Consider the following 24,426-nt stretch of genomic DNA (forward strand, 5'->3'; position numbering starts at 1 on the left):
TGAGATGTAATTTTCCTTTTGTTGCCCAGGCTGGAGTGTAATGGTGCGATCTCGTCTCACCACAACCTCCACCTCCCTGGTTCAAGTGATTCTCCTGCCTCAGCCTCCCAAGTAGCTGGAATTACAGGCATGTGCCACCACACCCAGCTAATTTTGTATTTTTAGTAGAGACAGGTTTCTCCGTATTGGTCAGGCTGGTCTCCTGACCTCAGGTGATCCGCCCACCTCGGCCTACCAAAGTGCTGGGATTACAGGTGTGAGCCACTGCACCCAGCCAGTAAATCTTAGTCTAAGTCGATCATGGGAATTCTATTCTCCTGCCAGTGATTAGTCTAGGAATGGAAATGCAACATAATTCTGGCCAGTGAGATCTGTGGGAAAATGTAGAGTCTTCTAAGGCATCCTTCCTCTCTTTTCACCTTTCAGCATTATAGCAAATGCTCTGTCTGGAGCTGCTGCAGCTATTTCACAACTCTGTGGGCAACAGCCAATACACTGAAAGCAGCAGAGCATAAAGTTTAAAGAATGTTGATTCTTGATACCATCATTAGGCAGTCAAATTAAACAACATTGAAACTGAAGCGGGTATCTCTGGACCTCTTACAGGAGAGAAAAGGTTTCCTTATTGTTTTGACACTACCATTTATTTATGTGTAATCTATCCTTACTATAGGCAGACTGCACCACTGTGCTTTCAGACACAAGAAGAAAAAAATCCAACTGCAAGTGTCACCTTGCCTGAGGTTCACACTAGTCAGAATGGGAATTAGCATTTTATAGTGAACATGAAATAGAGTAACAGAGACTTCTTTCACTCCTGTGGCCTCCCAAAAGCCATTGTTCACACCCTCAAAGCAATTTGTAGGCTGATAGCTAGAATATTTGCATAAATAAGTGCGATGTTTCTCACTATGTTCCCTTATGGGAGGTACATCACTTCCCAAAAGCCCACAGCCCTGCCAAGCTAAGACAATGATGGTGGCATAATGGCAGGTGCCCTAACATACCGTCCACTTTTTCCCCAAGAACTGTCATACATATGCACCATTCCTACCCCCAAGGACCTCTGGGATTCCTCCCAGGCTTTGGGCCCTGCCGTACCATTCGCATTTCATGGAGTTGGTTGTCCCCCACTTCCGCATAGGTGTCAAGGAGCACTGGACTGGGTGCCACAGGTCACCACCAGAGCTTGATTTCAGGTCCTGTAAAATGACTCTATGCCTGCCTGTTAGTTGTGCAAATCTAATGTGTCAGAGAAAAAAAGGAGTGGGGGGGAATCTCTAATGTGGCTCAAAGGGCACAGGCAGAAGCAAGTACTTGTGCTCTGTGCCATACAGAACCTGTACATCTTAAATATGTATTAAATCCCTTAAAAATATGCAAGTAGGTTCAAAAAAACCTACATTTTTTTAACCAGCACCTTCACTTCTAGGGGAAGAAAATAAGTATGCAAAGGCGATTTACTGTGAGGCTTATAATAGCAAAAAAATTGAGAATAACCCAAATGTTCCTCATGGTGGGCGGTTGAGTAAATACAGTATAGTACATCCTTACAATGGAGTACTATGCAGCCATTAACAATGAGGCAAAAGAGACATGAAATGGTCTTATAGTATATTAGGTTTTAAAAGGAGGGAATAAAATAGGATATATGGTTTCATTTTCATTAAAAAATATATATATATATATCTGTTTAAAGGCACAGAAAAAAGTTCAGAGGTATAGTTACACTAAGGCATTAAAAGTGGTTATTTGGGGCATCAGAATTTTGGTTGATTTAAATTTCTTTTTTGCTTATTTTGTATTTTCATATGACATGAGGAACGTTAGTATGTATAACATGTACTCCTCACAAAAGAGTAGTAAAGCTAAAAAGAGAAAGCAGGGCCAGGTAGACAAGATGTCTCTTTCAACACTGGCTGACCCTGGATATTATACTGGTAACACGATGACAGACTGTGTTCTACCATGTTCCTGCTGTGACAGCTGCATGGCACAAAGAGGCAGAGATGCTCTACTTCCAGGATTCCTTGAATGTACTTAGAGTCTTCTTCCTAAGTGGGTCTGACCACCTTCTTAGTTTGGGCTAAGAGCTGGCCGACATCCAGCAGCAGCAGGAACACCAGGCAGATGATGGCTGGGATGCAGGTGCTTAGTGACTCTTTTAGAGCTGCCAAGGTGAAGATGGCCCCTGGAATGGAAAGTGAGGTCCCTGAGGCTTCCTGGAAGAACCCAGGAGATCCAGGAGCTCAGGGCTCTCCAGTTTAGGCTGACCCATTTCAGTCCAAGCCCTCCTATTAAACACCCCCCACCACTCCCAACGCACATTCCCAAAACTAGCTGCACTCATCTCTGGCCTCCTGGAGAATGCAGGACCAGGAAATTTAAGCCTCTTGAACAACAGTAGCAGTGTCAACAGTTGCCCCTCTCAGAGGACAAGAAAGAAACAGAAATGACCCAGCCAAATTCTCCCTGATCCTTTTTTTTTTTTTTTTTTTTTGAGATGGACTTGCTCTGTTGCCCAGGCTGGAAGGCAATGGTGCTATCTCGACTCACTGAAACCTCTGCCTCCTGAGTTCAAGCAATTCTCCTGGCTCAGCCTCCTGAGTAGCTGGAATTACAGGCACACACCACCACACCTGGCTAATTTTTGTATTTTTAGTAGAGACAGGGTTTCATCATGTTAGTCAGACTGGTCTTGAACTCCTAACCTCAGGGGATCCACCCACCTTGGCCTCCCATAGTGCTGGGATTACCCACATGAGCCACTGAGCCCAGCCCCTTCTCCTTTCTTAATCCTACATCTTCCAGGATTAACATGGAGGGAAGGATTAGCACAGACGCTGTTAGTTGGAGGTATGGGAAAGGTCTGAAAATGAGAGAAGCTGCAGAGATGGAAGCAAGCCTGAGAGCAGTGGCAGCAATGGTAACAGATGCTGGGGCATACAGAAGAGCCTGAAGATATCTGACCTTTGAAGCAGCAGCTGTCTTTGTACATCAGCAGTTCCTGTGGGCAGAGCTGCTAGCAGGGGGACTCTCCAGGGAAATTCTCTGCCTTCCTGTTCAAGGTTTCCCAGCTTCCCTGCTCTCTACACCAATCTGCCAGATACATACATCAAATGGCAGCTGCTGCCCTGTCCCCTCATCCCAGGAGTGGGCAAGTGGAGGAAGGGGCAGAGGTGCTGAGCTTGCAAAACATCTTCACAGAGAAGGGAATACTATGCAGCCATTAGAATTGAGGAGGTAGAAGGTACACTTAACATGTGATAGTGTTTTAGCATATTAAGTTTAAAAAGTACCTGTGCTAGTCTGAAGACCATGGAAACTGGTAGAGCAGAAGTGCTCTTGATTCCAGAGGTAAGAAGGGTGACAACAGTAAGGGTGAACAGCCAGGTCTTTCCATCATCCTCCCCCAGAAGACCCCATTTTCTCAGGCCAGTTGGCCCCCTTACCCATCATGAGCAGAATCAAGAACAAGTTACTGATCTCTTGCAGCATCGGTGGGCCTGTGACCAGCAGCAACCCAGCCAGCAGTTCCAGGAAGCCCACAGCTGTTTGGTAGCTCAGGGGATCTGGCTGGTAGCCAAACACCTTCAGCGGGAACACCTCAGCAAACTGCACGAACAGGGCTTTCTAGGGGTGGCAAGGAAGGCCTGTCAGCCATGCTCATCAGGGATGTGCTGCCCAGATGCTCCACAGCATATCTATGCCTGTGCCCTTAATTTCCCCGACAAAAGAACTACTACTATTCTAGGTCAGGCCCAGGCCTGAGGTCAGTCTAGAGAGGAGAGTGCTGCCCTGTAGTACTGAGCTTTGGAATCAAGAAACAGGCTCCATGCTCCAAGTGGTACAGAGACTGATTTTCTCACTAGACCTGTCAAGAGGTTACAGCCCAGCCCCAAATCCCAGGAGGAGGGAGCTGGGCTTGGCTCGTTTTCCTTTGTGCCTGGCCTGGTTTCTCTTAAGTTGATGTGCAGGGAATATTTGGAGGTGGGGCAGAGGTGGACAGGCTCATTAAACAGATTCCTCCTTGAATCTCCTTTGCTGGGTCCTGGATCCCACCGAGGCAGACACAAGGGCAGGGTCAGGTGGGCTCAAAGTGACTCTTCTTGTCAGGGCAGGTCCTCCCCTGAGCCAAATGACAACTTCATCCTGACTTTCGGAGTTATTTTTTTCTGTTCCCACTCCTCATCTCTACCTCCCTTCCTCAGCTCTGCAGAGAATTAGCTCCAAGCCGTCTGTCTCTGAGGATGTATCCAAGCCTTGGAGAGGGAGGTCAGCAGAGGTCTCCAAGTCTGGCTCTTTTGAGGGACTGAGGAGATTGGTGAGCAGGACAAGAAAGCTTTCCCATGAATCTGGAACTAGACAGAAGGCTGAAAAATGACCTCGGGGCTTCCCTTTCAGTCTTCATGAAAACGACTCTTGGGTTCTGAGTTAGGAGTGTCTAGTTTGCGTCCCGCTTCCTGACTAGATGTACAACCTTTAGGAGATATGCTTGCCCTTCAGGGCGGGCTTCCTTCCCTGCAAAGCCAGGATTACTACACCCCAACCACACGAACCTCCTCAGAACGGAGGCAAACGGTGAAAAGGGGGAAGAGAGCAGGGAGGGAGCTCAGTCGTTTTTCCAATGCATCTTCCTCCCCCAGGGTCCCGGGGAACCTCCTAAGGCTCAACTTTTTCCTGGGGCCATCAATGCTCAGTAGGAAGGGGAGGTTCTGTCCCCTTCCGTCTAGGGAAGGTCCAGAGAACCCGAGGAAATCCCCAGGCGGGACCCATGCCTTAGTCGAAAGCCAGGCGCTTTCCCCCAGCTCCTCCAACTGAGCCTCAGAAGCCCGAAGGCGGCCCGCCGGGCCGGGGAGCAGCGGGGCAGAGCACAAGCCGCTGCTGGCCCGATCCCCGGCCGCCCGCCCGCGCCGCTCACCATCCGCTCGGATACTGGAGCCGAGATCTGCTCCGAGAGCTTGGCCGCCCCCACGAGCGCGAAGAAGCCTCCCAGCAACACGCGCAGCACCGAGAGCAGAAGCGCCATGGCCGCGCTCGCCCCGCGGGACACCGAGCTCACCCGTCCGAGGGTTGGCCCCGCCGAAAACCCGCCCCTGCCGCCGGCTCATTTCCTCCCTCCCAGGGACAGCCGGAAGACTCGCGCCTGAGCTCCCGTACCCCACCCTCCAGGGGGTCGCGAGTCTCCAGCACTAGGGCAGAGTGCCCCCATCTCACTCGAGGACCACTGGCTCGTAACTGACTAAACCGGCGCCTGAGGATTCAGGAAGTGTTTCTCAGCCAATACGGAGTGCGGACAGACACGGGTGGGTGTCTGGGTGCGGCTCAGCTACCATCAAAAAGACTCCGGGCTTCGTACCTGCCTGTGCCACGCTAGCTGTGGGATCTGAGCTGTCACCCAACCCCAACGGTCCTCAGTATCTGCCTCTGTATATGGGGATAACTCAGTTCTCCAGAGTTTGTATAACAGGCCTGGGACAGTGCCTACACACGTAACAGCTCAGAAAGTTATTTGTAAATTAATTTATAAAGTTATAAGCAATAAATCAATAACCAGTAGTTAAATAAGTTTCTTTTCTGTCTTTGCCTGAGATATCTTTTCCCTCTAATTTCTCTCAGCTGAGATTGAAATGTGAAAGGTGTTTGAAAATTCAGATACTTGCAGCCATGGATAGAGAGGCTTTCACTGAACAAAGCCCTACAAAGCCACTCCTGGCCCATCTGCTCTTACCTGGAAATCTCTCTAGAGCTGGGATGGGCAAACCATGGGCCAAATTTGGCCAGCTATCTGATTTTTTCCCCATGCGTCTCCCCTTCCCCCAAGCTAATAAGGTTTGTTTACACTTTTTATGATAAAAAACATTTTTTAAAGAAGCTTGTGTGACATCAGAATTATATGAAATTCATATTTCAGTGTTCACAAATAAGTTTTATTTATACAGCCACACTCATCTGCATATTGTCTATGGCTGCTTTTGCAATGTAACTGCAGAATTGAGTCGTTGTGACAGTATGGACTGCAAAGCTGAAAAGATTTACTATCTCGCTCTTTATATTTAAAAAGTTTGCTAAACCCTGGTACAGCGGGCCAGAGAGGCCCCAAGCAGGGGTCTGAACCCTCCCTGCTGCTTCCATTTCTTGTTACCCAAGCTGTTTAGATCTATCTTTTCTGGCTGGGCACGGTGGCTCACACTTGTAATCCTAACACTTGGGAAGACTGAGGCAAGTGGATCACTTGAGGTCAGGAGTTCGACCTCACCAACATGGTGAAACTCCGTCTCTACTAAAAAAATAAATAGCTGAGTGTGGTGGCCCACACCTATAACCCCAGTTACTTGGGAGGCTGCGGCAAGAGAATCGCTTGAACCAGAGATAGCGCTTGTACCAGGCAGAGGTTGTAGTGAGCTGAGATCTCACCATTGCACTCCAGCCTGGTCAACGATAGCAAAACTCCATCTCAAAACAAAAAAAAATCTATCTTTTCCACCTACTCACAGCCTTGCTGGGGTAAGAAGCTGGTTGGCTGAAAGACTGAAATGTTCCACCTGCTTCTCAAGGCCAAGCTGTTTCCAAAATGCAGATTGTGCTGTTACATTATAAACTGGGCCTCTCATTACCTGCAGTCTTTGTCACTAATCCAAATTTATTAGTGAAATAACCACATTTTCTATCCTAGATTATAATTATACATATTTATAAAATCATAATTATTAAATTCCTCAACCAAAAAAATGAAAAATTATTAAAACATTTAATCACCAAAAACACAAATCCACATTAGGAAATTATCTTTTAAATACTTACACAAAACTTAATGCAAAATTATTGACTTCACTGATAAGCAATGTGCATGTTGCTACTCTTTCTCTTTCACTAATTTTTCTATCCTTGGAATTAAAGATGTGACTGCAAGTCTTAGGGCAGGGCCCGAAACCGACAGATTTCTTTGTTTTGACTCAGTCAAAGCTGAGAAGGCAGCATCACATAAATAAACAGTTGAGAAGGGTAATAAAAATTTCATTGCCTTTTCATGGAGTTCTGGGTATCTTGCCTTTGCATTTATCCAAAACTGAGTTACAGACACTGATTTAAATACTGATTGCAATCCTAAATCTGAAGATAGCTGTGTTAGCTTTTCTTCTTCGAAGTCGGTGAGATTATTATTTTGGTGATTCATAAAAGGGTTAATTATCCACAAATTTCCTGAACGTAAGTCTTGTTCTGGTGGAAAACAGTCACTGAACACTTGAGAAAGTCCTTCCAGGTGCTCAAAAATAATCCTTGTGATCTTTGTCATATTTAAGTCTGATGAATTTGAGAATTCAGAAAATGAAGGGAACATATCATAATCATTCTCTTGTGTGCACTTCAACCACACTTTTAACTTTCTCTTAAATACATCAATTTTATTACACAAATTGAAGAAAGTAGTCAAAGTTCCTTGGAGACTTAAATTTAATTCATTTATAAGTGAAAATATATCTGATAAGTAGGCCAGCTTTGCAACCCATTCCTCATCATGAAAATACTTGGCCAAATCTGAATGCTTTTGACTTAAGAATATTTCAATCTCATGTCGTAATTCAAATAATCTTTTTAACATTCTCCCTCTTGATATCCAACGTACTTCAGCATGAAGCGGTAAACTCACGTGCTCAGACCCCATCTCTTCACACAAAATTGTTAACATTCGTGAATTCAATGCATTGTTCTTTACAAAATTTAAAATTTGTGCTGACTGCAAAAGAATTTTATGTAAACATGGAGACATTTTTTCTGCGGCTAAATATTCACGGTGAATAAAACAATGTGTAAATGCTGCTGTATTCATGGCAACTTCTTGAATTTTTGCTTTTAAATCAGAATACCTGCCAGTCATGCTTGCAGCCCCATCGGTGCATAGACCAACACAATGTTTCCAATTCAGAGATTTACTATCAATATATTTATTTATTAGTTCAAATATTTCACAACCAGTTATTTGAGTAGGCATTTCAATGCAAAATAATAATTCTTCTTTTACATCATGACAATCATAATCAATGAAACGAATATAGCACAAAAGAAGTGTGATATTTGAGATTTCTGATGACTCATCTATCTGAAGGGCAAACCACTTTGACTCTCTGACCTTCTGAATCAGCTGGTCTTCAATATCTGCAGATAGTTCATCAATCCTGTGTTGAATTGTAATATTAGAAAGTGGAATTGTTTTCATTTTGTCTCCAGCACTTGAACCCAAAACTTCTGAACACATTTCTACTAAATACGGTTTAATTAATTCTTCAGCAATGGAGAATGGCTTCTTGCTTGCAGCAGTTTGGAAAGCAATTAAATAAGAAGCTTTCACAAGTGACTTTTCAACTAGTAAATACTTTTTTAAAGAACGATTTTGACATTCCATTTCTAGAGATTTTTGTTCAAAAAAATCTACTGGTTTGTTTTCTAATTCTGAATGTTTTGTCTTCAAATGATGAGAAAGATTTGCTGGCTTCATGTTTTCACTGGATAAGATCTCTCCACAAATGACACACTGTGGCCTTGGTGAACTTTCTTTTGATCCAGGACAGATAATAAAACCAACTTTTAAATATTCTGTATCATATGTCTGGAAAAAACCTAATCTTTTTTTCTTTGAAGGTGGAGAATCAAGTTCTGCATCATTTTTTTCATTAGGCATAGGTAAATCTGAATGAAATATTTGAATCACTGTTATTTTCAAGAACAAATAAGCAATGTTCTTTATCTCCTCACACATTTAAAATTCATATTTTGTTACTATTTCTATTTATCAAAAGAATGCATTCATCAAAGTTTAAGCACAAACCATAATACTTCCAATGATGCCACTGAAAACTGAATTTCTCCTTTGCCCAAAGCTTGATCACTGGGTGTAATAAAACTATAGGATGTGGTACATGTACAAGTAGTCCCAAGCACCCAATAGGTTATTGAAATTAGGGCTGAAGACCACAATACACATCAAATTAAGAATAAACCTTTTGGCTGAGCAGGGTGGCTCACACCTATAATCCCAGCACTTTGGGACGCCAAGGCGGGTAGATCACTTGAGCCCAGGAGTGAGACCAGCCTGGGCAACATGGCAAAACTCCATCTCTACAAAAGAAAAACAAAAATTGGCCAGGTGCAGTGGCACACACCTGTAGTCCCAGCTACTTGGGTAGCTAAGGCAGGAGAATTGTGTGAGGCCCAGGAAGTCGAGGCCACAGGTAGCATGATCAACGCCACTGTACTCGAGACTGTCTCAAAAATAAATAAATAAATAAAATTTTTTATTGGTTAGTGATACTAGTGCCAAAAATTTTTTTAAAGAAAATGAAAAAAGAGGCCAGGCACAGTGGCTGATGCCTGTAATCCCAACTCTTTAGGAGGCCGAGGCGGGCAGATCACCTGAGATCAGGAGTTCAAGACCAGCCTGGACAACATAGTGAAATCCCATCTCTACTAAAAATATAAAATTAGCCAGGCATGGTGATACATGCCTGTAATATCCCAGCTACTTGAGATGCCGAGGCAGGAGAATCGCTTGAACCTGGGAGGCAGAGGTTGCAATGAGCCAAGATCATGTCATTGCACTCTGGCCTGGGAGACAATAGAGAAACTCTGTCTCAAGAAAAAAAAAAAAGAAAAGAAAAGGAAGAAAAAGAGAAAGAAAACTAATGTTTTACTTTCAAACAATCCAGAAAAAAAAAGAAAAGAAATACTGCAAAAAATTAACATTTCATTAATCTGGATGAAGAGTACACTAGTGTTGACTGTACTGTATATTCAACCTTTCTGAATTTTGGTACTGAGCGTCAGTGAGGTTGTAGAGAAATGGATCCTCCTGAACACTGATGGTTGGAGCCTACATTGATATAACTTTTCAGAAGGGCAATTTATGCCTTTTCAGGAGGGCAACAGGTATCAAAAGCCTTAAGAATCAGTGATAGCCTTTGAATCAGTAATTCGACTGATTAGGATTTATCTTAAGGACATAATTAGACAAGTGGACAAAGATCCATTAACACAGCTTAACTCAACATTGCTTATAATATAAATATTTAAATTTCCAATCTTAGGGAGTTGGTTATATTATATACACTGAAATCTACGTTAAGAATCTCACACCCAGGTAACATATCTACAGATGTACCCCCTGAATAAAATAAGATAAAATAAATACAAAAAAAATTAAAATTGGAAAAAATAATCTCAATGTATATTTAAATCTATATTGACGTGGAATAATGTTTCCACTGCAACGTCAAATGAAAAAGTAGTTTCAATTGTTAGAAAACAATTCAAGATTTCTTCTTCTTTTTTTTTTTTTTTTTTGAGACAAAGTTTCACTCTTGTTGCCCAGGCTGGAGTGCAATGGTGCAATCTTGGCTCACCGAAACCTCTGCCTCCCAGGTTCAAGCGATTCGCCTGCCTCAGCCTCCCAAGTAGCTGGGATTAAAGACGCATGTCACCATGCCTGGCTAATTTTGTATTTTCAGTAGAGATGGGGTTTCGCCATGTTAGTCAGGCTGGTCTCAAACTTCTGACCTCAGGTGATCCACCTGCCTTGGCCTCCTAAAGTGCTGGGATTACAGGTGTGAGCCACCGCACCTGGCCAACAATTCAATATTCAATCTACAACTCAAAACATAAGCGCGCGCACACGCCCACAGATCCTTTAGTACGCTCCATGTGTGAATGTGTATATAATGTAAATTCAGGTACAAAGAATATATTATTTTAATAGGAATATAAAATAAAGTTCCTGAGGAAGGAAAACGGGATTCTCCTTGATTTCTACCAAAAGAAAAGTACCCTACATAAAAACTTACTACTTGTTGACAAACTAACCTTTTAAATATAGCATACTCTATGACATAAAATTATTATTAAAAACAAAACTCAGGCCGAGCACAGTGGCTCACACCTGTAATCCTAGTATTTTGGGAGGCCAAGGCCAGCCTTTGAACACCTGAGGTCAGGAGTTCAAAACCAGCCTAGCCAACATGATGAAACCCCATCTCTACAAAAAACACAAAAATTAGTTGGGTGTGGTGGCAGGCGCCCGTAATCCCAGCTGCTCGGGAGGCTGAAACAGGAGAATCGCTTGAATCTAGGAGGCAGAGATTACAGGGAGCCAAGATCACACCATTGTACTCCAGCTTGGGCAACAAGAGTGAAACTCCATCTCAAAAAAAAAAAGAATCAAAAAATGCTTTAGGTACCATAGACTATTTAAGTAACTGAAAATCTAAGGGTAGTGGGATTAAAAGTAGTTAACACAGACTGAGGCAATACTTTACAACTTTTTTCAAGTATAAGCTCAATTTTCATGGTCACTAACACCTCAGATAAATTAGTTGTACTGTTAGCAACTGATAATGGAATTTGCAGTGTTTTTTTTAAAAAAAACAGGTTAAATCAGTAATGCTTTTAACTAAAACTGTATGTTAGTAATTATAATAGCTTGTTATAACACCTGGTTATCAGTAATAATAATTATAAAAGCAAGTATTCAAAGTATGTGATCCAAGAAAAGGAATGTTTTCACATTTAAGAACCTGTCAATTATCTTTTTTCTTTCTTAGAAAACAAAAACAAGCCAGAAAACAAACTTTGTACATGGGAATTCACAAGGATACATACCTGTCTGACATTCCTTGTGCTGTGTATGTGGTTTGCAAGACGTGGCCTTGGTCTGTGTGACAGGCTTGCATAATACGCCTTTGTTCTTTAAAAACCTGGAAGGCTGGGAAGATTGGGAAGATGGAAGTTTCATAGCATCTGCCTGTGTACTTTCCTAGTTAAAAGCAAATTCAGAAACCAAAGAAAGATTTTTTTTTTAGTACCTTATCACTGACTATAATTTCTATCAATTGAAAGTTGATATATATCAAGAGAAATATAATTCCTCTGAGAGAGTGGTTGCAATAAAAAGTCACCTTGGAAAACACACACAGATTCCTAATTCTCCCATCAGTATTAGTTTAATTTATTGATTTTTAAAATATATCTATAAACTATAAAATATATAGTTTAAAAATAAGTATGATCAATGAAAACAATTATTAATCTTGCTGATTAGGACAACTGGCTACTCAGAAAAATTAGATCCAACCTCAGACCATACACAAAAATATATCCCATATCAATTAAAAATCAAAACAAAAAGAAAAAAAAAACAAAAACTAAAGTCACTAGAGAACTTTCAAATAACCAGATGGCAAAGTATTCTTCTTAAGTAAAACACAAAAGAGTAAAACAAAGTAGGAAAGATTGATACATTTGACTACCTAAAAATTTAAAACTGCACAGATGATCCAGGATAATCTCCCTATTTTAAGGTTAACTGATTAGTAACCTAATCATTTTCTACCCTAATTCCCCTCTGCCATGTCATGTAACATATTCACAGATTCTGCAGACAAGGATATGGACATCTTTGGGAGGCTACTATTCTGCCTATCATAATAAAGTTTTTAAAAATAGATTTTTTTAACCTAAAAAAATTTCTGTAAACAAAGGTATTTATCAAACCAAGTTATAGGACAAACAACAGAGTGGAGGAATATACTTAAAACGTGGTCACTCGCTGGGCGCGGTCAAGCCTGTAATCCCAGCACTTTGGGAGGCCAAGGCGGGTGGATCACGAAGGAGGTCAAGAGATCGAGACCATTCTGGTCAACATGGTGAAACCCCGTCTCTACTAAAAATACAAAAAATTAGCTGGGCCTGGTGATGTGTGCCTGTAATCCCAGCTACTCGGGAGGCTGAGGCAGGAGAATTGCCTGAACCCAGGAGGCGGAGGTTGTGGTGAGCCGAGATCGTGCCATTGCACTCCAGCCTGGGTAATAAGAGCGAAACTCTGCTCAAAAAAAAAAAAGTGGTCACTCAATATTTATTTACTGAATGATTACTACAAGCCAGGCATTGTTCTAAGCCTTGGGGATACAGCAGAAAACAAGACAAGGTTCTGCTCTTATTAGCCTCACATTCTAGAGGAAGACACAAAACATAAACAAGTAAAACAAGTAATATATAATTCCAGGTAGTGATAAGTGCAATGAAGAAAATAAAGCAGCATATGGGAATGGAGAGTGATGGCATGGAGGAGGGTAATTTTGAAATAAACATCTGAGCAGAGACCTTTTTGAATTATTCAAAAGAGTAAGCCATGCAACAGCCTAAGGTCAGAAGAGTCCAGGCAGGGAGACTATAGGTGCGAAAACCCTGTGTGCGAAAAAGCTTGGCATACTTTAGGAACATCAACAAGAACAAGGCTGAAAGACAGTAAGCACGGGGAGAATGATACATTTGGAGACGTAGGCAGATTGTACAGGATCTGGAAGGTCTCAGTTAAAAACTAAATTAGGATTGTATTTTAAACGTGATGGGAAGCCATTGGAGGTTATACTTAAATTTACTTTAAACAAAAGTAATACATGAACTCAGTACAAAATTCAAAAGGTATGAAGTATTGGATTAGTACAAAAGTAATTGTGGTTTCTGCAATTAAAGTAATATATACATGAATGACTGCCATCTACCCAGACTCAACCTAGAACGCAACCACAGTTCCCAGTTTCTTATACAGTTGTTCCCCCTTATCTGCCAGGGATATATTCCAAGACCCCCAGGGGTTGCCTGAAACAAAGGATCACACTGAACCCTATATACATATGTAGATATATATATATATACATATATATATAAACTGTATGTGTGTACATATATATGTGTATATACACCAAACCCTATATACATACATATGTAGATATGGGAATCACTATTACCCATTTATTAGTTGTCTTCCAGGGGATATTCTATACTTATGTAGGGGGGAGAGGGGGAGAGAGAGAGAGAAAGAGAGAGAAAGAGAGAGAGAGAGAGAGAGAGAGAGAGAGTATGTGTGTGTGTGTGTGTGTAACACAAATGGCACCGTTATACAACTGTCTTTTTTTCACTTATGATATTTGAGACTGCTCTATGTCTGTACATACTAAGCTGCCACATTCTTTTTAATAACTGTGTAATATTCCATTGTTATAGATATATACCTTGCTCAGTTTTCAGTTTTAACTACAGCCTCAACAAGGCCACTGTGCATGCCTGTGCAGCAATTCCACTTGCCAGGCCAAACAAATAGGTGTGAAATTCAAAAGGGTACATTTTGAAAATAGCTCTACCTGCCCATGTAGAGCTATTTTTTTTCTAATTCACACAATAATTCAGAGTGAAATACACCATGGCCTGACCACTGGTGAAATAATTAGGGTTTTTTTCAAGCTTCTGCTACTACAAGCAATGTTGCTGTGATTAAAATCCTTGTACATGCTTCATTTCATAAATGTATAAAATGTATCTGAAGAATAAATTCCTAAAAATGGAGTTCCTGGGTAAATGGTATTTAAAATTTTAACAGGTTCTACTAAATTGCCCTCTGTAGCAGTTTTATCAATTTACACTATTCTAACTATTGGCAGTAAGAATACCTTAGCAGTGTTATCCATCATTTTTCTTTGCCAGTCTGGTTAAACTGTAGTTCTAACCAGCATTTCTCTAATTTTGAAGTTGAATGTTTTTGCATATGTTACTTTTGCCCATTTTCCTACTGGTATTTAAATTGATTCATAGAAGCTCCTTGGGGATGTTTTGTTTTGCTTCTTGAGACAGAGTATCGCTCTGTTACCCAGGCTGGAGTGTAGTGGCGTGATCTCAGTTCACTGCAACTTCCACCTCCCGGGATCAAGCAATTACTTGTGCCTTAGTCACCTAAGTAGTTGGGATTACAGGCATGTGCCCCATAGCTGGCTAATTTTAAAATTTTTAGTAGAGATAGGATTTCCCCATGTTGGCCAGGCTGGTCTTAAATTCCTAGCCTCAAGTTATCTGCCCACATCGGCCTCCCAAAATGTTGAGATTACAAGCATGAGCCACCTTGCCTGGTCCATAGAAGCTCTTTACATATTAAAACAACTAGATTTTTGTAATAGGAATCGTATGTAACCTTTTCATTTTGTCACTTATCTTTTGATTTTGAAATATGGTTGAATTGCCTTATTGATTCTTTTATGGCTTCTGGGTTTTGTGACATATTTAGAAAGACTTCTACACTGTTAAAATTTTTTTCCTACTTTTTCTGAGTATATACTTATAATTTCTTAAGTCTTTTCTCCATCTGAACTTTATTTTGGTCTAAACTGTGAGGTACAAATCTATATTTTCTTCCATGTGTCTACTCACTTGTAACAGCATTATTTATTAAATAATCCATATTTTTCCTACTGATGTGAAAGGATACCTTTATCATTAGAAAATTCCCATATATTAAATATATGTTTGGGCCAGGTGCAGTGGCTCACGCCTGTAATCCCAACTTTGGAAGGCCGAGGAGGGTGGATCACGAGATCAGGAATTCAAGACCAGCCTGCAAGATGGTGAAATCCCAACTCTACTAAAAAATACAAAAATTAGCCAGGCAGGCATGGTGGTGCACACCTATAATCCCAGCTACTCAGGAAGCTGAGGCAGAGAACTGCTTTAACCCGAGAGGCAGAGGTTTCAGTGAGCCAAGATCACGCCATTGCACTCCAGTCTGGGCAACAGAGATGCCACCTAAAAATATATATATATTTGGGCCTATTTCTGAATTTCTTGTCTGTTGGGTTGTCTGTCTATTCATGCACCAGTACCAACTGTTTTAACTATGTGGCTTTATAATATCTATAGTTTTCCTATAATTTCAATATGTGGAAACTAGCTCTTCGCCTTCTTTATTCTTTTCGGAATTTCACTGAAGGTTTTTGAGCAGAGGAATGACATGATCTGATCTGGGTTTTTAAAAGATCATTCTGGCAACAGTGTAGAGAAAAAACTGCAAAAGAAAAAAATGGAAGCAGGATGACAGGTAGGTCACTGCAATAATCCAAAAGAATGATGATGCTCAGACTAAGAAGGTGGTAATGGCATGGTAAGAAGTAGAGTTCACTGGAGAGAAGTCTGGGGGGGATAAAAGGGTTCTGTTTTCGACATATTATTTGAGATGGCTGTTAATCATCTAAGTGTAAATGTCAAGTCAGCAGCTGGATACATGAATCTGGAGCTCAAAGGTCAGGGTAAGAGAAATAAATCTAAATAAATCTAGAAGGAATCAACCACCATCTAGGGGGTATTTAAAACCACAGGACTGGGCCAAGCAAAATGGTTCACACCCTGTAATCCTAGCACTTTGGGAATCTGAGGTGGGAGGATGGCTTGAGACCAGAAGTCTGAGACCAGCCTGGGGCAACATAGCAAGATCTCATCTCTATTAATAATGTACAAGGAGCCAAGCATGGTGGCATGCCACTGTAGTCCCAACTATCAGGAGGCTGAGGTGGGAGGATCTCTCAATCCTGGAGGGTTGAGGTTGCAGTGAGCTGAGATCACACCACTGCACTCAAGACCCTGTCTCAATCAATCAGTCAATAAAACCACAGGACAGTATGAGTTCACTAGAAATAATGTAGACTGAGAAAAGAGCCAAGCATGATGTTCTGGAATCTGAGTGAAGAAGGTATTTCAAGAAAGGAGGAAAGAGTGACTGTGTTAAATACAGTAAATTGACTACTGGATTCGGCAAAATAAAGACCGATAGCAACATGGATAAAACCAGTTTCAATGCAGTGATGCAGACAGAAGCCTGACTAGAATGACCCAAGGAGAGAGAACAGATAAGGAGGCAGAGGCAGCAAGAACAGACTACCTTTAGAGGAGTTTTTCCATAAAGAGCAGAGAAAAGGGATAGTTGCTGGAAGGCCATGGTGTTCAAAAGGATTATTCTCAGATAAGGTGTAGGACTGCATATTTTTGTGTTGATGAAAATGATGAGTAGAAAAGGGGGAAAATCCAGAATACATAAAGGACACCTAAAAATCAATAAGAAAAAGATAATTCAACACAAAAATGGGGAAAAATTAAAAACAGGAAATTCAAGAAAAGACCAAAAACAGAAATATAAGCAAATCTACTGGTAATTAGTAGGCGCACAAAATAAGACAACAATAAGATGTCACAAAACAGACTGGCCAAAAAATTTTAAATATGATAACATTAAATGATGGTAAGGCTGTAATATATGGGTACAATCATAACTGTTTTGGTAGGAATAAAAATTGGAACAGCCCTAAAAATGAAAATGCTCTTTGACCCAACAATTCTACTCTCCCATTTCTACACATCTACACACACAGAAGGAGACATATACAAGGATATTCACTGCAGCAGTCATTTTTATTTACTCATTTATTTTGAGACAAGGTCTCACCCTGTTACCCAGGCTGGAGTGCAGTGGTGTGATCTCAGCTCACTGCAGCGTCAACCTACCTCCTAGGCTCAAGCAACCCTCCTACTTCAGCCTCTCGAGTAGCTGGGATTACAGGCGTGTGCCACTATACCCAACTAATTTTTTGGTATTTTTTAATAGAGATGAGGTTTCATCATGTTGCCAAGGCTGCTCTCAAACTCCTGGGCTCAAGTGATCCTTGGCCTCCCAAAGCACTGGGATTACAGGTGTGAGCCACCACACCAAGCCCCAAAGACTTTTTTTTCTTTTTCTTTTTTGAGACAGGGTCTCACTCTGTCACCCAGGCCAAAGTGCAGTGGTGCAATCAAGGCTCACTACAGCCTTGAACTCCCAGATTCAGGTGATTCTCCCATCTTAGCTTCCCAAATAGCTGAGACTAGAGGCACTTGCCACCACACATAGCTAATTTTTTGTATTTTCAGTAGACATGGGTTTTTGCCATGTTGCCCAGGCTAGTCTCAAATGCCTGAGCTCAAGAGATATGCCCATCTTGGCCTCCCAAAATGCTGGGATTACAGATGTGAGCCACCATGACCAGCCACAGAGATTTTTAATGGTGAAAACCTGGAAACAATCTAATGTTCATCAATAGGACAATGGATAAATAAAAAGTGGTACCTATAGGCAAAACATTACTATAATCAACAGGAATGTACCAAGCCTACTCAGTATTAACATGGATAGATTTTTTTTAAACAATATTAAATATTTTCCGTGGATCTATACCTATGAAAGATTACAAGACGGTCTAAAAGAACACACACTAAACTCATAATAGTAGTTGCTTCCAGGGATGTAAAAGGGAGACTAACTGGTAGTAGCAATTAATTTTTTAAAAAAGAAGAAAAAGGTAGGGGAAGAAACTGAGCAAATAAACCAAATCTAACAATGGTTAATTCTGGATGGTGGGAATATCATAGACTGGTGGTTGGCAAACTATGGCCTGTGTACCATGTCCGGCCCACCATCTGTCTTTGTAAATAAAATTTTATTGGAGGCCAGGTGCGGTGGCTCACACCTGTTATCCCAGCACTTTGGGAGGCTGAGGCAGGGAGATCATGAGGTAAGGAGTTGAAGACCAGCTTGGCCAAGATGGTGAAACCCCGTCTCTGCTAAAAATACAAAAATTAACTGGGCATTGTGGTGGGCATCTGTAATCCCAGCTACTGGGGAGGCAGAGGCAGAGAAGTGCTTGCACCTGGGAGGCAGAGGTTGCAGTGAGCCAAGATCGCACGCACCACTGTACTCCAGCCTGGGCGACAGAGTGAGACTCCGTCTCAAAAAAAAAATTTACTTGAACACAGCCAGGCTCACTCTTTAATGTATTATATATGGCGGCTTCTGCACTACAATAACGGAGGAGACAGAGTCTAGTTACAACCATAAAGCCTGCAAAGTCTAAAATATTCACTATCTAGACTCTTATAGAAAAAGTTTGCTGAGTCTTACAGATTTTCTTCTTTGTACTTTTCTGTATTTTTCACCTTTCCCAAAAATTTAAAACCATTTAAGTAACTTGAGGGAGATTCACAGCAAAGTCCTCAGAGAAACCAAGAAAAGATTCTAAAACTGTCAGGTTTTTTTTTTTCATATTGTAAGAGTGTTACATTATTTATTATTATACTTTTTATAGACTAAAGTAAAAACATTCATCAGAACGATTCTGTAACACAGTTTAAATAACTGGTGAATTATAGAAATACTCCACATAGGGAAAACATATATAGAGCAGCTACATGAAATAGGAGGTATATTTTCTTAAAAGACTAAATAATTAAAAACTAATATAATTCAAGACTAATTATCTCATACACGTAGAGGAAAGACACATTCTCAGAGTATATAAATCTATAACTAATATAGAATGTTTTTATGAATACATGTTAATACTTATTAACATGTAACAATACATTAATACCTTGATTATACAATTGTGTGGTTAATAATTACTAATGTACAACACAGTGATTTATTATGTGATTTGAAAATATAATTTAATGCACAATACATAATATACAAGTAAATATCAAGTTAATTTAATGACAGTTCATTATCTAATGTGGCATACTGCTTGAAAATAATTAAGGAGAAATTATGATCACCTTCCAATAACACAAATAATGAGAGAGCTAAGAGACACTAAATTAAGACAAGCTATCTCTCCAGATTACAATGAAGGCTGGTCTGATTCTGTGGAAGACTTTTGCTAAAGAATGAATCTAATGTAGTTTGAGAGTTTTTTCTTTCATTTTTTTTTTTTTCCACTGAGGATTTCTTAATATGCAGACACATTTTTCATCTTTAGCCTTCCCACCACGAACAGCAATCCACATTTAGATCACCTTCAAAAATAGTGCTGCTGAAATATGGTCAAAAACCTATGGCAGTCACTTTACTGTTAGTTGTTCCCAAGGCCCAGATTGATTGCTAGGACCCTCTTCCAGCTGCCTTTGTTTTTCTAATTCTAGCAAGACTTCCTTTATTAATCCATGGGGGACAACCCAAGCAAACATTCAATATCCCCTTCATGAACTCTGTGCAAATCTACCTTCTGTTCTACTTTCACAGATTCCTCATTAGCAGGTGTTATGTTGTCTTCCAAGCTAAAGCCTCTTTAAATTACGGTAAAGCTGAAATGATAGCTTTGGAGTTAGCAGACACAGCTTGCCAGCTCATTTTTATATTCCTAAAACCTTGGTGGGCTTTAAAATCAGAGAACCAGCCATGACTTGTAGTAAATCTTGTGTCTCACTGTCACCTCTTTTCAAGTCAAAATCAAAATACTCACACCTCAGCACAAATGATAGATTGCCCTCAGGGGTGCATAATGGCACCATTGATCTTGCAACTTGTATTGAGAGGATTTTTTTTCCATTTATTCCATTATCATTACCTGGTTATAATTTTTATGAACTAAGTGGCATACCTGCTTTAATACTGCTTTTGATTTTTTGAGCACTACTGCAAATATTCTGCAGGGTACACTCTCCTAAATTAACAGCACGAGATAACACAGCAGTGGTTTGAACATCTTCATAGATTTTTTTTTTTTTTTTGAGACAGAGTCTCTCTCACTCTGTCACCCAGGCTGGAGTGCAGTGGCTCGATCTCAGCTCACTGCAAACTCCAACCCCGGGTTCAAGTGATTCTCCGCCTCAGCCTCCTGAGTAGCTGGGATTACAGGGGCCTGCCACTGGGCCCAGCTAATTTTTTTTTTTTTTTGCGTTTTTAATAGGAACAGGGTTTCCCCAGCTTGGCCAGGTTGGTCTTGAATGCTAACCTCGTGATCCACCCGCCTTGGCCTCCCAAAGTGCTGGGATTACAGGCATGAGCCACTGTGCCTGGCCTCCTTATACCACATCTAACTTTTGTTCTAAAGTTATTAAATTTGGGGAACAATTTTAAGCACTAGCACCACCACTTAATATAACACTTAAATGACACTGTTCTACAATATGAAAAAGTTTTGATTATATCACGAGCAAATGTTAAGACAGCAGCACAAGCTGGGTGCCATCAGCTCACACCTGTAATCACAACAGCTTGGGAGGCTGAGGCAGGAGGATCACTTGAGACCAGGAGTTTGAGACTAGTCTGGGCAATATCACAAGACCAAGACCCTGTCTCAACAAAAGAAAAAAAAAAAACAAAATAAGCTGGGCATGGTGGTAGACACCTGTGGTCCTAGCTCCTCCAGAGGTTGAGATAAGGGATTACTTGAGCCCAGGAGTTGCAGTGAGCTATGATCATGCCACTGCACTCCAGCCTGGGCAACAGAGCAAGAACCTGCCTCAAAAGAAAAAAAACACACATAACATAACAGTCACCAAAAACATTAACCCAAGACCTGATAGAGTATCATGTGACACTGATGAAGGATGATGGGAATTTTGTTTTCCTGCTAAAGTGATGCTGATACAGAGCAACAATGCCATAATTTGCAATCAGCCTGCCAGACTTTAAATTATGCATTTCTTGAACATTTCTTTTAATTGTGAGAAGTCTCACAATATTTCAAATTTGAGACATAAACTGGAAGTCTAAATATATTTTTACTTTGCACTATTTTCAGACTCACATAATTCAAAGTTGCATAAAACAGGACTATACTGAACTTTCGAAACTTCTAAAAGGAAACTACTTGAATACAGTAAAAGAGAAAAATAATGTAGTCTTGTTATTTCCAACCAGGTGAAATTAACAAGAATTTAAATAAATTAAAGAACCTGAATACAAATAATAAATCAGGAATGTATTCTTACTAATGATCTAAGATTAAACTTTAAGATTCAAAACAAAAGCGCACAATAGATTACTACACTTTTTTAAAGACTAAGCTTGCCACTATGAATAGCAATCCACATTTACAACATCTTCAAAAATAGTAATTGCTGCTGAAATATGATCAAAAGCTTATGCTAGTCACTATACTGTTACTTGTGCTCAAGATCCAAATTGATGACTAGGACCCTCTTCCAGCAAACAGAAAAGTATTCAGATATTAAAATGCTATATCCAAGGTGAAAATAAGCCCAAGTGGCATTATCAAGAAAAGTATTAACAATCAAACTCACATCTTCAATGATCTTTGCTGACTCTTTGGTAACTGCACCTGTTGTAAATTAAAATAAACATTATTATTTTTAGAATATACAGAAGTAAACATGGAAACCAAGAAGTTACTTTCCTCCAATTAAGCTGAGCTACAGACTAAACCAGAATTTCTCAGAAAAATGGTACAAGGAAACTCTGCATCAGTATCACCCAGGATGCTTAGTAAAGGTAAGTATTCCTGGACCCCAACCCAATCCAGCTGTATTAGAATTTCTGGCAGTAAAGGAGTAGGATATTTAAATCATCTGGGCTCCTAAAAAAATACCACTTTCAGGGGAGTGTTTCTGAGCCTACTCTGGCTCGAGGGGCTGCCTGATTAAAAGAAAAAAAATTAGACAGGTGTGATGACCTATAATACCAGCACTTTGAGAGGCCAAGGCAGGAGGATTACTTGAGGCGAGGAGCTCTAGACCAGCCTGGCCAACATGGTGAAACCCCATCTCTACCAAAAATATAAAATCAGCTGAGTGTGGTGGCAGGCACCTGTAAACCCAGCTACTCAAGAGGCTGAGGCAGGAGAATCGCCTAAACCCGGGAGGCGGAGGTTGCAGTGAGCCGAGATTGCACCACTGCATTCGAGCCTGGGTGACAGAGTGAGAATCCGTCTCAAAAAAGAAAAGAAAAAAATTAAAAATGGAAAAAAACAAAAACACTTCCTTTCCCACCCACACCACCTTGCTTGCTATCTACTTCCCTGTTGGGGAGCGGGGGAAGGATGTTCCCTTATATCAAGTAAGGAAAGATATTACTAATAAGAACTACTGGCCAGGCGCAGTGGCCCACACCTGTAGCACCAGCACTTTGGGAGGCTGAAGTGGATCACCTGAGGTCAGGAGTTTGAGACCAGACTGGCCAACATGGTGAAACCCTATCTCTACTAAAATTGCCAAAATTAGCTGGGCGTGGTACCAGGCACCTCTAATCCAGGTACTCAGGAGGCTGAGGCAGGAGAATAGCTTGAACCCAGGAGGCAGTGGTTGCAGTGAGCTGAGATCTCACCATTGCACTCCAGCCTGGGCAACAACAGCAAAATTCCATCTCAAAAAAAAAAGAACAACTTAGGCTAGACAACACTCACTTCTATGGCTTAGTCAAATGCCATTATATCAAGTCACACCTTTTAAAACACTGTTTCCTGTAGATGAGGCAGCAGGTATTTGTGCCAATGACACCACACTGGTTATAACTGGTGTTGTATTTGTCCTTGAAGAAGGGAGCTCCACCACAGCAGTTTTCACCTTAGAAATATTTCCTAATTAAAACAAAAAGTTAAGACCTGGAATAAGCAAAAGGGTCTCTCTCACACACACTCACACTTACATACACACACAAAACCCTGTTTAACAACTAGGTGTTCAAGAAGCAATGCAAATATCTGATTCTGTATAATGTTAGGTTGGGTGATTCTGTTCAAATTAGTGTTCATTAGGATTTAAACAGAGTCCCATTCTATAAAATTATAAACCTCAAATGACATTTATCAGGTAAAAATACAGGTGTTGGATACAGTGGCACCAGCCTGTAAACCCGGCTACTTGGGAGGCTGAGGCAGGAAGATCACTTGAGCCCAGGAGTTCGAGACCAACCTGGGCAACATAGCAAAACTAAGTCTCAAAACAAAAAAACAGGTATTAGCTTCAGGATTCACTGCATTGTTTTATTAGTGACTATTAGAACTTCTAGACCTAAGTGTGCATCAACTAGAAACTTAACCTGAAAGTTTTTATAAAAAAGTTAATGAGGGAGCTGTCCAACCCCGTAACAGTGGTTTTCTCAACACATATTCTACCACCAACCTGACTGGTCTGGGGAATGGAGGACTAACACAAAAGATCATCACAAGGCATTTATGATTAAGGTAAACATTAATAAGACTGCAAAGGTAGGCAATGGCCACCCTGCAAGAAGCCAAAGCTCTGTCAAGTAGGTACCACCACAGGCTTTAATCAGAGAACACAATGCCAACTGTTTTTTTCTCTCTAAGAGAGAGAATATCAGTCTGTCACCCAGGCTGTAGTGCCATGGCATGATCACAGCTCACAGCAACCTTTGTCTCCCGGGTTCTAGTAATTCTCATGCCTCAGCCTCCTGAGTAGCTGAGATTATAGGCATGCACCACCACATCTGACTAATTTTTGTATTTTTAGTAGAGATGGGATTTCACTATGTTTACCAGACTGGTCTCAAACTCCTGGCCTCAAGTAATTCGCCCGTCTCAGCCTCCCAAAGTGCTGGGATTACAGGTGTGAGTTACCACACCCGGCTACCAAATGCTTTTAATCTAACACTAAGAAAGAAACATTTAGGAGAGCTACTTTATGAATACACCATGGATCTATCTACTCACCTGGATAATCTGACCACATTAGCCGTCCTACTTGAAAAATGATTTTATTCTTAGCCAGGATAAACTTTGCTACCCATGAAGAACTGATCTATTTTATATTTTTTGAGATAATTAATGT

The 24,426-nt window shown here is 40.8% G+C and overlaps 2 protein-coding genes across 20 annotated transcripts in view; both read right to left on the minus strand.

The window, feature by feature from the left end:
- Window positions 1-625: 625 nt before the first annotated feature.
- TMEM35B (transmembrane protein 35B) lies at window positions 626-5,060 on the minus strand. Of its 2 annotated transcripts, XR_008482676.2 has the most exons (4): window positions 4,922-5,060; window positions 3,453-3,633; window positions 2,971-3,099; window positions 626-2,191 (listed from the first exon to the last, which is right to left on the minus strand). XR_008482676.2 is itself a non-coding variant. In XM_003733403.7 (3 exons), the coding sequence occupies exons 1-3, from the start codon at window positions 5,027-5,029 to the stop codon at window positions 2,055-2,057; spliced, it is 426 nt and encodes a 141-aa protein (XP_003733451.2). In that variant the 5' UTR covers window positions 5,030-5,060; the 3' UTR covers window positions 626-2,054. The 2 variants fall into 2 exon arrangements, 1 of the variants encoding a protein (XP_003733451.2); XM_003733403.7 differs by lacking the exon at window positions 2,971-3,099.
- An 848-nt stretch (window positions 5,061-5,908) lies between these two features.
- Window positions 5,909-24,426, minus strand: part of ZMYM6 (zinc finger MYM-type containing 6) — a 41,037-nt gene continuing 22,519 nt past the window's right edge. For 9 of the 18 annotated variants that reach the window (XM_009000866.6, XM_009000867.4, XM_054259113.2 and 6 more), the window contains 4 exons: window positions 23,079-23,213; window positions 21,922-21,959; window positions 11,650-11,803; window positions 5,909-8,688 (listed from right to left, as the gene is read on the minus strand). In XM_009000866.6, coding sequence (XP_008999114.1) covers window positions 6,857-8,688; window positions 11,650-11,803; window positions 21,922-21,959; window positions 23,079-23,213 — 2,159 coding nt within the window. In that variant the 3' untranslated portion in view covers window positions 5,909-6,856. Of the gene's footprint in view, window positions 8,689-11,649; window positions 11,804-16,747; window positions 16,911-21,921; window positions 21,960-23,078; window positions 23,214-24,426 lie in introns of all 18 variants that reach the window. The other 9 variants (XM_017974540.4, XM_078331154.1, XM_078331155.1 and 6 more) reach the window with 3 other exon arrangements.

This window comes from Callithrix jacchus, chromosome 7 (genome assembly GCF_049354715.1).
Source record: "Callithrix jacchus isolate 240 chromosome 7, calJac240_pri, whole genome shotgun sequence".
Taxonomy (NCBI): domain Eukaryota; kingdom Metazoa; phylum Chordata; class Mammalia; order Primates; family Cebidae; genus Callithrix; species Callithrix jacchus.